The sequence below is a fragment of the Apostichopus japonicus genome, chromosome 19 (assembly GCF_037975245.1).
Source record: "Apostichopus japonicus isolate 1M-3 chromosome 19, ASM3797524v1, whole genome shotgun sequence".
In the NCBI taxonomy this organism is placed as follows: domain Eukaryota; kingdom Metazoa; phylum Echinodermata; class Holothuroidea; order Aspidochirotida; family Stichopodidae; genus Apostichopus; species Apostichopus japonicus.
The window spans coordinates 13,823,329-13,837,437 of NC_092579.1; the positions used below are offsets into that span (position 1 = coordinate 13,823,329).

General features: G+C 37.7%; 1 protein-coding gene and 1 long non-coding RNA gene across 2 annotated transcripts; both read left to right on the plus strand.

Annotated features, from left to right (window-relative positions):
* Positions 1–669: 669 nt before the first annotated feature.
* Positions 670–5,090, plus strand: LOC139960206 (uncharacterized). Its single transcript, XR_011790417.1, has 2 exons — positions 670–836; positions 2,183–5,090. It is a non-coding gene; the product is annotated as an uncharacterized lncRNA (long non-coding RNA).
* A 4,672-nt stretch (positions 5,091–9,762) lies between these two features.
* Positions 9,763–11,101, plus strand: LOC139960547 (galanin receptor type 1-like). The gene has a single exon (XM_071958993.1). It carries the CDS (start codon positions 10,030–10,032, stop codon positions 11,011–11,013), a length of 984 nt encoding a protein of 327 aa, XP_071815094.1. The 5' UTR covers positions 9,763–10,029; the 3' UTR covers positions 11,014–11,101.
* The last annotated feature ends 3,008 nt before the right edge of the window (positions 11,102–14,109 follow it).

A 14,109-nucleotide genomic window follows, 5' to 3' on the forward strand; every position in this document is an offset into this window, starting at 1 on the left:
CGTCCCGCTGTCCTCACCAGGATCTGCGCCCATGGTTTGGAGGCTGTTTATCGTGGAACGCCATTTTAATGCTCACTGATATGATGTGATATCTGCTGTTTGCTTTACAAATTCGAATAATTTTGTCACTGTTTCTCTTTCTCTTCCCGTTTTCTTGCCGTATTTTCTACTCCATCCTTTTCTCCTTTTCTCTCTTTTTTCTTTTTCTTTTCCTTCCTTCACCTCGTTGAAGTTGGCAAGTGTATACAGTTTCAAAGCTATTCAACAGCAACGAAACGTTATATTGTGTATGTCTGTTGTGGGGTGAAGTTAGCGCTATGAGCTACAAGTTCCAATGGGCAAGCTGGGGGAAAGGGGCTAGAAATAATGTGTGGGTCAATTCTAACTCTGTTTTCGGTCGTTAATTGTTGATGTAGCCTACCAGGTAAAAGGTTGAAAAGACTAACAATTTCAAATTTAATAATTTGATTTATTATGCCATTTGTAGCACATAACATAAACTAGGGGGGGTTGATTGTGTAGGCCAACCCCCCTCTTCAAAAAGTGGGGGGTTAAACCCCCCCCCCCCCCCCCAACCCCCCTGTTTCTCCGCCACTGCTTTGGACCATATCTATACGGTGGTTTTTTGTTAGCATGCACTGCAGCAATATAGTACAAAGTTAATTCGATTTTTGTTTGTTGATCAACTTCCATATCGCCGGATGTATATAGGCTATATGATTTAATAAAGCGTGTCCATAGTTCATGCAACTGCATATTCCATTGTGTCACGGTATACTGCAGACGGATTTTCCTATTCATTTTGCCCAACGTTCTACCCAGGATTTCATCATCATGTGAGTTAAAACATTTGATTTTTTTTTCAGTGCTCTCAAAAATCCTAACTATAGGCTATTCGTTTGTGAATCAGAGTTACAAGTCTAGCCTTTTTATATCTTTTTGTACTTACGAAGCCTTCTATAAGTTGTATAGTCAGGGGAACTGTTCAGTGGCGTGCACATGCATAAATCAAAGATGGCGGTGGTAGGACCAAATCCTAAAATTAAACGAGACCTAAGTTGAACTTTCATAGGGATTCTACCGACATCACACAAACGGGGGATAACATGAGATTGCACAATCGATCAAGTTTCAGTTTTTAAAGGTTTGCTATAATGAACACCCTTCAGTTTGCATGGGAGGGCCGAATTTGCAGATCTTATCATTGAGGCGATATTGCCGATATTGCCGATATTGAGAGGGCGTGTTATCCCTCGTTATCCCTCCACCATACTAAACTTCGGAATTACACTAGACTTTAAAGCAGTTGTTCATGAGAAAATAAGACAACACAGAGGCAATAGTGTTACTCGTTCAATTTTATTGAGAGTCCTGTTCTTCTTTAGATTATTGTACATGTTTGTTTTACTTTATTTCTGACCCCATAACGGAATATGATAATAAATTTTGCAAAACCGTACTTCGTTTGAGAAAAACAACCACTTCGCTTGTGGTGAGAGAGAAAAATTGACAAATGAGGCTCTATGAATATTTTCGTTCCAAACTTATACGTGCCTGTATGTTTGTTTTTCATGCAACTTCTCTCATCGGTGATGATTCATTTTAAGATAAATGAACTATATAGCACAAATCAGGATTCTACTTTAGTTGTATCAATATCTCGTATCTTTAGTATATGGACAATATTCTGCGTAGTCTAACATGATGAGCTTTTCCCAGCATATATATTACACACACATCGATTTTATGCCAGCATTAATTTGAATATATTCCAGCATTAATTCGAATATATGTCTATATAAATTCGAATTTATGCCCACAATAAATCCATTTTATGTAGACATATAAAAACAGCCTCCTGATTGGCTCAGAATTAATGTCTGCATTAAATGGAATTTATGTGTGCATAAAATCGAATCTATGTCAGCATTAAATGGAATGTATGTCTGCATAAACTCTCGAATTTTGTCAACTGTGGCCAACCATAACCGCTATATATGGATGGTGTATACTGTGCCATAATTTCCCAACCCAGCAGACGGAAGGAACTTTAATTTTGCTATCCATGTTTATATACTAACTTGAGTTATACACCACCATCATATGTTACCTGTAATTTTCGAATGTTACAACCAAAAGAAAATTTGTTATCTATTCCCCACCTTTCCTTTCCTTTCTTTAGAACTCTTTCCTGAAACCATGGGCCAAAACTCAACCACTCATATGGCTAATGCCTACAAGGAGACTATTTTTGTTAAGGTGGATTCTGAGCGCTTCCATGTTACAAAATTTAGCTCCAGTGCGAATCTCGGGGTTCGTGGTAAATTCCAGGCTGGTGGTTCTCTCAGTATGGACATGGTTTGGAACAAGTTTATAGAAGCTGGATTTGCTAAAATTCCTCCTGGAGCGTTCGCTCCATTTTCTCCGATTGCCAATCGTGTCTACGTCACAGTCTGGAGTCCTTCTAACGGCTTCATATGGGACAACCTTCCGCAAATAGAGGACATCAGTTTCAAAGTCACAGCGGCCAGTAATGGAGAAGCGATGGTAGTCAAGGTCAAATACGGAACCATTTGGGGCTAATAGATGGTCGTGAGTTGGAGCCAAAGAGCATTGGGGCTTCCAAAAATTTTTGGTGATAGAATGGAAATACAAAAACTGTCTCTGAAAATGTGTTCGTTTTTACAGCACTATATAGTTTGAATTGTAGAGGCTTAATAAGTAGAGTGTGCAATCATCACCAGAAACATGATTTAGTATACCGCATTTACCATAAAGAATTAGCTTTGTTAGAGGAAATAAGAACATTTCTTTCTTGGAGTTTCAACCCTTGAGTCAGTGTGTATCCTAACACATACATGTTGTACTATTTATGATGAAGCCTATCCTGTCAGAACTTAAAGCATCATTTTGCGTCCTTTTCTATGATTTTTCTCAACCTCATCGACTCCCGGCACGATGCCATAACGACATACATAAACTAGCTTATCTATTTAAATCTTACTTCAAATGGTGGCATAAAAGTCGAAAAAATGTACAACTTTCAACTTTGTTTTTCTACAAGATATTTTCCGTTGTGATCCCAATAAACCTCGCCCATGATATGAATATTTAAACACTATACGAACGTCATTGAGCAATACGTAATACAACACCATGCTTGATTTGTGTACAGTCTTTATAGCAGTTGTACCAGGGAGTTCCATAACAACTCCCTGGTTGTACCAACGCAAAGCTTTGCATCTATTTTTAGCAACGGCTCATAACTAAACCTGCATCTCTGATTGGTTGAATTCAAACTAGTGGGTTTGGGGAACTGTATGCGATTAATTTTAAATGTGGAATTTGTCGGTGGACACTTTCTCATTATCTGCAAATATCCTTAATTACTCGCCAATTAACGTTGTTGGCAGGAATAAACTTGGCTAATATCTTAGTTTGCTGTTTTGTGATTTATATATGTAAAAAAACCTCGATGGACATGTCCAAAAAGTGGAAAACGGCGACCCAAACGCACATTGCTGCTTTAAACCTCCACTGTTATACATTACCAATAGTATAGCTATATTGTTCTAGTTGTATTTCAAGAATGGCTACAAGAACTCAGAACCAGAATCAGCAAAAAATTGTCAGAAGTCGCTTCAATGGTCTTCGATGAACTTTTGTCTAGCCAAGAATTCAAATCTACCATTGAACAGTGTGCGATGAGAGCCATTGAACAGTGTGTGCTGAGAGCCATTGAACAGTGTTCGCTGAGAGCCATTGAACAGTGTGTGCTGAGAGCCATTGAACAGTGTGTGCTGAGAGCCATTGAACAGTGTGTGCTGAGAGCCATTGAACAGTGTGTGCTGAGAGCCATTGAACAGTGTTCGCTGAGAGCCATTGAACAGTGTGTGCTGAGAGCCATTGAACAGTGTTCGCTGAGAGCCATTGAACAGTGTGTGCTGAGAGCCATTGGACAGTGTGCGCTGAGAGCCATTGAGAAAAGAATTGAGGGTATCTGTGGGTTTATGGAAAACTGGAATCCAAATGTTTTGATATAGAAACTAAACTTGAGGAGTCACAGAAAGAGAATTTGGAGCTAAACCAAAAAAATCACAAAGCTAAAGGAGGATCAGCAGTAGACCCAGATAATCACTAATCTGGGTCTAATCACTAAATGATATGGAACAGTACTCCAGAAGGAACAATGTTCGGGTGTTTGGAATAAAAGAAAATACTGGGGAGAATGCCTCTGAAACCATCCTATAATCACGACAAAAGAAAGATTAGCCCAGTACAGCTACAGCAGAGCGATATAGGATATTGTGATTAAGGAGGACCTCACCTGGGCAAACCACAGCCTTTTAACCAAACCCATTAGCATGAAAAAGTCATCAGCTGCTGGACTCTGGATGGACAAGTTACAACGTTGGTAAAGACGGCCGACCAACAAGAAATTAAAATAACCATCAACTCTGTTTCTGATCTCATGAAAATATAACAATAAAAGAAAGTTATTAGAATTATTAGATCATATACTTCTGAGCTCTTTTACCAGATTATAACTTTTATTATTACCTGATATTGTAGACTTTTATACATGTGTGTTTATATTTAAAGCGTATCACACCGTATGCTTACCATCAAATTGACAAGTTTACTTTCTACTAATTTCATATGGCAGGTATATAATTACACCAGACCAAAAATACAACAACAATTTTAAACAAATATATGTCAGAACAAGAAAGAAGCAACTTTGTGTTTCAAATTCAGGTGCTAAACTTTTGAATTCGCTGGATGATAGCATAATAAATAGCAAGATTTTACGTATTTTTTCAAAAAGGGGTATAAGCAAAACTTATTGTCAACCTATGTTTACCCAAATTAAAGTAACTATATTGTGACTGACTGTATCAATTTGTGTTAGTATGTATTTATTTGTGTGTGGTTTTTGTTGCCTTTCACCAAATATTTCCAGTAGGCCTACATTTTCTGACAAATTAATATTTCTGGGGAAAACGTTTCTATAAGTATCGTATTTCTGTTTTCTCCATTTCCACGCACGAATTTGTTATGTATAATTAAAAAAATATTTTTTCCCTTGACTTATTGTTTTCTTTCATATGTGTATGTGGTATTGTGTATTTATGCATTGTCATTCATTATTATTGTCATTCAGTTGTCATTATCATTGTCAAAGTCCACACAGGATGTTCAGTTTATTACAACGCCGCATCTTAGTCAAGTACGGTAGTAATATAACATTGGCTATAATACGTTGTTTTTCGTTCCTCTCCCCCTGAGACCCCTCCCCTTGATGACATATCATCTCAGCTCACCCCCCCCCCCCTCCGGTACAAAAAAGATGGTTGCCCCATGTAGTAGTTCCCTGATCAGATGATTAACAGAAGGATAATAATAGCTTGACCTTTTTATTTAAAAAAAATCATGTCACAACTCTACCTATATTTTATTCAAAAACAGTGGAGTGAAGCACCTGTCACAAAGTTTGCCAAAACAAAGGGTTATTTGACCCGAAATTATGTGCAAGTTTAACCGAAAAAAAAGTGGCTTCCAAGAAAAAAAATTCTCATACACGTCCCATTTCTCGATTTTTATTGCATAATATTTATTCTATATGATGGAAAGGATGTCCTTTTTACGGAACGCCATCTGTGCCATAAAATGTGAATAAAAGCAGCATGTAAAGAATAACACCGGCATGTCATAATTAGTACGCGGCCAATGTTACCATCGATATATCTCATGAATATCAATTCAGTAATAATGAATATGCATGCAGCCAGAAACGTGGTTACGAAATCGTAACCACACTGTCCATGTACTGTTTGAGTGGCATAGTTTTGACAGACGTACGATGCATGCACCCATGTTGTAAACTATGTCGACTAAATGTTGAAATGGGGATCTACGTAAACGTATTATTTGGTCTCTTTATTGATATTTGTTTGGTTTGTGGAACCTATTCGACGTCATAAGTGTATAAGCTTGACAAAGGAAGAGTCTGAGAAATACGTATACGTGCATGGTCATGGCGTTGTTCGTGGTACAGAGTCCTATACATTCAGTGTGTATCATTAGTATTTATCATTAGGATAAATAGCGTACATACACAACTACGGTGTTCGTAACGTATACGAATTGAATATTCAACTTGCACTTTTGACATCTGAAACATTGCATGGTCTTTGTTGGAATTATTTGTTTCACCGAGGCCTCAATCGAGTGATTAAATGAACTGAAAGGCTGGACGCCGACCATTGAGGCCTGACTCGTCCTTTTTCAAGCACACATTCATGATGCAGGGACGGCGGGCCGGGCGCGAATATTTTTTTCCCAAACTGAACTGACTCACTGAAATTATTTCCTGGATTCCGATTGGCTCTCAGCGAGGTTTCCGTACGTATAGATTATAAGTCTATATACAACTAGTTAACAAGTCAAAGGACACAGACATATCGACAAATGCCTTTTTTTGTGTACACTCACTGGCTGGCACCCACTCGCTCGCCGTCTTCATGGCCACTGCATATTCGACTAGGCCTATCATGATTCATTGACTGAATACATTTTGAATTTATGATTATAAAACTAAAAGTTTCGCAACTCCGAATGTACACAAACACCTCGTACATATGTACATCGGCTACATGTATACAATTACAATTGCACTGTGTTTTATTGTGTTGTATACTATACACAGTACAATAGGCTACATTACATGTGTTGTGTAGAGCGGAGTCAAGCGAGTAAACAAACGATCGAGGACTGCCTATAATGGGCGCAGTAGTTGGGAATAGTTTCTTCATTGTGTTAAGAACACTATATACTTTCGTTCATATATACCTACCAAAAGTTTTGGAAAGTTGCTAATGTGAATATCTTGAATTTGTTTGTGTTGATCATTCTGATATTGACGGAGTATGGAGGGATCCATGTTGAACACTAAAGTATATCACGTGCTCGCTTAGAGCCAATCAGAATCGAGGAAATAATTTCAGTGTCAGTTCAGTTTGGGGAAAAAATATTCGCGGGCCGGGCATGGGGGGGGGGGTGGGGAGGCTTTAAAGCTTTCCCCTCGCACCTTTTATAACACGTCCACAATTTGCATTGAAGAAAAACAAAAACCCGCAAACGACAGCAAAACTAATGTCCATAAAAACTAAATATAACGGTGCTATAAGCTTAACGTACAATATCAAGGAATAAGTCGAAATATATCCGTATCATATATATCGGAAGAAAAAGCAGTTGAAATTCTGAGGTAAGAAACCAAAACTTCGAGTAAAGAAATCATCAAAAAGATCGAAATATATCAAGTTAAGTTCGGTTTTAAATGTTTACCACTTGAAAATAAAAGTCGATGTTTGAGACAAAGATCCATACTCTGAGGAAAAAGGGGGACATATTGAGATGAAATGTTGAAATAAAGTTATGTCGCATTTGAATGAAAACAAGCGATTAAAACCTATAACAATGTTCACATTTCGTTATTTTTCTTGTGTGTTCTTGTTTTGTACATTCTATACGCCCGTGTCAATCGAATGTGACCATGGGGCATCATACGGCTGCATTTGTTAGTAAATACAAACGCCTCAACAATATTTCATATTCATTACCTTTAATCTGAGAAAACGAGCTAGGAAATTAAATTTGACACCGATCCATGCTTCGGCATTCGGGAAATTGAAAAACGCCTGTTGCCAGACCCATGTACGGTATAGAATGAATATTCCCAAAGGTAACACCAAAATTCCTTAATGCAATTTGCGATGTCTCAGAGGAATGCACGCAACGGTTTCAGTAACGAGAACAGATAAGTACATTAATTATTTCTTTCTGCGGACGAAATGCAATGGTTATAGTTTCAAAGATGAAAGAAGGAAGTTTATCTGTGGGTATTATTCATTCATTAGACGTTTTGTTGTTGTTGGTGCTGTCACTTTTAACGTGTTTTCGTTCAGCATAAAAGCATACATATTTTGCCAGGGCATTTTCTTTTGATTCGATCGTGTTGGAAAGATGACAGTAAACCACAGAGTATCCTTTCTCATTAACTCGAAAACAATATGTCTTCTGCTTCGATTCGTGTCTCGATCTTGAAACTTGATGCTCGTATAGTTGGCAAGAAAAAGGGATTACCAGGGGCTTCATTATTATGACCGCGTACTCGAATTTGTGTCCACTGAGACGTGAATCAACTTTTTCGTATACAGTATTCGGTATAGCCTGGCATTTGGTATACACAATTGCATGCATGATGCAACATTTATGATTTGTCTCTGAAGTTCTACTTTGGAAGTTGACGCAAAAGAAAATAGAGTCAATGCGTGGTTTTGTTCAACATCATCACTATACAACATGCCAACTTTGAAGCGAAACGTGGCAAATACATTGTTCAGTGAAGCAAGCTTCTTAGAGGAAATGAAAATACATTTGTTGTACGCGAGAATGATTCTGAGTGACAGTATGGAGCCAAAATCATCGACAATTGGAAAAAATTCTTATAGCTTTGAAGGTGAAATAAATAAATATATATATATATATAAATATATATAGATATAGATATACAATTTTTCAGCACTAGGAATTGTAACACAAAGGTAAAGGTAAGGTACATTATGGGTAATATCATTAAGGGTGGTTCTATAGTGACTCCAGTTATGTCCCTTTTGTCTGTGGATATTGAAACATGACCACCGAGGAAAGATTACTGATTTACATACAAATTTTAACTCTGTGCCACCTAGTTTGTCCAATCTATGTATATCATGTTCAAAGAGGAAGCCTACTCAATCTTACTATGGGATTAATGTGGATTAAAAAAGAAACATAGCGCAGCTTATAAATAATGGATTGTACAACATTTAGAGAAATAGAAGAAGATTTTTTGTCCCAAACATTTAATGTTATCTCTTATTTTTTCATTACCAAAACCTTCTATTTTTCTGCGTCACTTCTGCCTAACTTCTTGATGCGATTTTGCTGGACTAAAATAACAGTTTATGTTTTTTTTTATGTCCCTTCTAATTTTCATTAATAGTCGAGATTGGTGCCTCAAGATTAAAGACTGCCAAATTCCTTTCTCTTATGCACAATATTGACATATTTACATGTTGTATTGGCTGATTCCTCCATATTTTACATATTGTGGCGTCGCGTGACCCTTAATATCATGCACTAGTGATCGCTGGGCTGGATGATTAGGCAGTATATATATATAGTAATATTTGGAGATTACTTTATGCACTAGTGATCATAATACTGTTGAATCTTGACTTGTTTACAACAAGACTACCTGAAGATCATTAACTCAAAAAAAGTTCATCTCGGTTGGTTTCATCCACTACACAGCGACTGTTATAATTTACTTGTTTTATGAGCTTTGGCCATTGTCCAGTAGAGCGAAGAATATTATGCCCTGAGCGGACATTATAATTTTGTTTTTGTCAAGGAGTATATATGGTCTGATTTCAAACCCATATTCCACACTTCAATCTCATCGCATATTTGGACAGATTGAACATCACGACGTGGTGACAGGTTATAACTGTTAATTTGGACACTGAAGTGATATTCTTGACCATAGTTTATATCTTATACTGCTCAATGAAATGGTTCCAGCATTTCCATACCGTATACATATTGTGAAGCATTCACAAGCCCGTTAGAAAGGTGACAGGCATGCAGGAAGTCGAGTTTCAGTACATTTTTGGATGAAGGATTTATCCAGCCAGAGACTGAATATCCCATCTGTCTCATCATTGTATCATGCAGTGTGCTTGTCCGCCTAAACATTATGACATCTAATTATTAACGGAATTGGAAAACGAATATAGTAAAAACACACAACTGTCACATCTACAAGCAGCATTGACATGTGATAACTATGACGTGTTTTACAGCGGGTGTGTAGGCTATATATATAGGAGTGCTTATTCACAAGGAATTATACATGGCATTCTATTTTAAAGATATTTTCCTTCTGTTATAATGCTCTCACTGTGATATACAGCGATCAAAATGGACGGCATGGTTTATTTTTTTCGCGTTAGCTATCTATTGGTTATAATGATATTATTTGTGTACGGTCTATTGGGCAACATACTCGTTTTAACGGTAGGGTTGTCATCACGATCAAGCCGGAAACACAGATCGTATTTTTCATTTCTAATTTTGAATCTTTGTACATCGGATATCATCTCTCTATGTGTCATCGTCTTTGAAACATGGCGGCTCATCTTTAGTGACGGTAAAGCCTGGCGGACGGATCACGTGATGTGCCGATGGTATTCCTACGTGATGTATTCTTCTATGTTATCAAGCGTCTATTTCTTAGTTGCTCTTTCATTTGAAAGAGTGATCAGTCATCGGGAGAACCAATACTTTACCAATATCGTATTCAATCAAAGACATAAACTGATCGTGTTCTGTATATGGGGATGCTCAGCCTTATTCTATTTACCAATGCTGTTATTGTACAATGTGGATATACTTGTCCTTAGCAACAGAAACTATACTATCTGTTACGACGAGTGGTCTGATGGTACATTGCGCGCCTCATATTACATCGCTTCCTTCGTTCTAACTTTCCTTCTGCCATTAACGCTAATGGCTTTCAACTATTCAAGAGTCCTGCTCGTGATCAGAAGAGTAATTCTCTCCGCCGAAAGATTTCCGAGTCATCCATTGAGGTCATCTGCTCGAAGGCTCTCAACGATAATAATATTACTAGTGGCAGCCTTTATTATATGTTGGATGCCTCTGAATATTGTCAATTTAGCAAGTGTTATTGTTGGTACAAGTATAGACGCACGCACGTTTCTAACTGCTTACATGATTACCACCATATTTGCCTGTAGCAATTCCTGTGTTAATCCAACAATATACATATTTCTTTCTGCTAAGTTTCGAAGGAACGCCAAACGGACAATATTAACTATCGCACGAAGGATTTCATATAGATGTCGATCGTATCGGTACTATTTAGTATATAGAATAAAATGAATCAAACCGTGCACTCTGCCATATGGTAAACATGAATATAGCTGAGCATACATTCTGAGAAGACAATCAGGATAATGGTCTTGATTGCATGAAGCATTAGATAAAATAATAAGAGGGGAAGACTTTAGGCTTTACCCCTACCCTCCCCTTTCCACATTTATTACCCCCAACCTCCATCAGACCAAATTCCAAAATTAAAAGTAGATTTGAAAATTATATTTTTGTAAGCAGCTTAGATACATATATATATATATATATATATATATATATATATATATATATATATATATATATATATATATATATATATGCACAAATCAATTACTTACAGGAAGAAATTAAATTCTAAAAATTTCGTAATCATCAAAGTAATAATTAAGGATGTTAATGAGGCCATGGGGAAGCTTCAAGCTCCCTGAGGAGACATATCACATTTATGAACGTTTTAAAATATATAGAAAACAAGAAGTGGATTATTCCTAATATATGGATTAAGCACATGTTCCTTTGATGACATCCCCAGTCGACCGTTTGTTTTTCTATAGCTTAGAAGTCAACAGGCCAAACTGATTTAGTTTTTTCGAATATCTCTCATTTCGATTCGTGACTTCGATATGATATGATAGCTTAGCCTAACATATATAGGCAACACTGAAATGAAGTGCACCTGACCTTGTTTTTACCATCAAGGAAGCAGTTAAGATGTCAAATCTGAGGCCATCAAAGTTTGATTTTTGTCACATCGAGTTTTGTGTTTCATCTGAGGAACTGACCTACTGGTCTGTGTATAAGATTATGCAGTCATTTTTTAAGTGATGAACCTCAGCTGTTTAAAGGAGAATTTCGTCAAACTTGTTAAAAGAGTTAACAAAATGTACAATCTGGACTGGTAACAGTGTTTTATTACAGTCTATGGACACAAAATTAATTTTTGTCTTAAGTAAAACTTTAAGCGGAACAGACATTTTGAGAGCGACAGAACTTATGTCCCCCCCCCCCTTCTCTCCCTTCTCGCACTTCGTCATCATTCTGTGAATGTAAACAACAATTAATTAAACAATAACGGGAAAATCCGTTTTTCATTAGCAATACAATTGCTTCGTATGAAAGAAATAAAAATTTTCTTTCTCTCTCCCTGTCTGTCTTTCTGTTTTCGTTTAACTTGTATTCTTCATTCCATACTTCAAACATTTTTCTCTTATTCCTGACATTGAAAGTGACTTTAATTAATATCAAGCTATCGGTGATCACACCAAGCTAGCTATAGGAGCGACGAGCCAGGGGCAACAGGGGCACGTGCCCTTCCAATTCCTCGAATTGGGTACCCCTCCAAACTCAGCTATCTTCCGCCGCCCCTGCCAAGCTGTACAGTATGTATGTATGTATATATTTTAGATCCTCCTGCCAGCAGGAACTCGCGAAGAAGCCTCATTGGCTTATCAAAGCCGCAAGCTGACCGAAGTCAGTCTCTTACATTCATATTTAACGTCCATGATTATGAATTGTCAATTGTCTACAACTCTGTAAGTGGACGACATACATTATTCTTGGAGTGACTCGAACCGGGGACCTTATGATTGGAAGGAACCTGCGTTATCCACTGAGCTAACACTCCGCTAATACAGTGCTTACTGAGTGAAGTACATATAACAGTAGTATGTATTTGCTAATTAAAATCAACCATTTTCAGACATTTTGCACTCACAAATACTCTAGTTACAACTCAAGGGACGAAAAGTACACAAAAAAACGGTGAATGCAGAAAATGAAAGTCTTGAAATATTAACAACTTTCCACTATCAGAAATGAAGCAATATCATCATGCATGTGAGAGGCTCAAACTAAACAACCCCCCCACCCCCACCCCCAAAAAACACCCACCTTTATACTATTTTTCTTAGGAGATCATCTTTGAAACCAACGGAATATTATTCACATAAAAGTCATCTGGCCCTTATACCATGCTCAATCCATTCCCCCAAAAAAATTCTTTCATATGTGGACATGGTTGTGAATATGCTGTATCTAGGCTTAGTAGTGAACCGATCGGTTATGACGTCACATCCTCCAATCGAATTGGAGAACGTTTGCAAGTCCCCTGTGTCTGATAATGCTATAGCAGTTTAAATTTACTTTCATATAATTGTTGCTCAAAATTGTATATATACCTCTAACTGACCTCTTTTGATATTGTTATGTCCTTCAGTCACCTCAAACAGGATTTGATTAAATAGTGATAGGTTCCACTATGTCTGACAACGCTTACAGGAGGCATGTACGATATAATCGTCGGCCAAGATTGTACCTTCTAAAGCAGGGCTGTCCAACCTTTTGCAGAGGAGGGCCACATGGAATCATTATGATGAAGGAGGGGCCGCATGAAACCTACGCTCGATTTTTCGATTTTTTTGCCCGAAGCTCAAGGCAACAATATGTGAGCACTGCACGCGGAGCGCACTGATTTATTTTCCTTCCTGATAAAACAGATGAATAAAGTCCAGACCCCCCCCCCCACTCTGCTGAGAGTGACATACAAACTGACCTGTATGCAGTTTTTTGGACCCAGAAGGTTCGAATGATTAATTATATAGCTTCAAATTGTTATCAATAAATCTGCTCACTAAAATTTCGCACCGTAGAGCATCTCTGGCGGGCCGTACGCAACCCTGCGGCGGGCCGGACTGTGGCCCGCCGGCCGGAGGTTGGACAACCCTGTTCTAAAGCCATATTCAACTCACAGATTTCATCCATTTTTAAGATAGTTGAACGAACCTTGGATATCTTCGTGCTCAAAGCACCCCACATCTTACTGGCGAACTAACTCGATCAATGGCATCGAACGTGTGGTTTCTAAGAGACACACCAGAATGAACAGAATACTCCCTCGTCTTTTTGTAAATAGATGAAGATGCCTCATCTGAGAGATTATTAAGAGAAAAAATAAGGGGGGAGGGGGTGAAAAATGTCGTTGCGAGTTGTACTTCATGTGGGTTAACAAACGTCAAACCATTTGGTTACCAGTGCATTGAACATTTGTCAAGGACAATGTTATAAAAATGTGCACTTTAAACGAACATGATGTGGTTGCGATATTAG

Bases quoted from the DNA above. Each gene is read 5' to 3' on its own strand.
- LOC139960547 (XM_071958993.1), top strand. From the start codon at position 10,030: ATGGACGGCATGGTTTATTTTTTTCGCGTTAGCTATCTATTGGTTATA.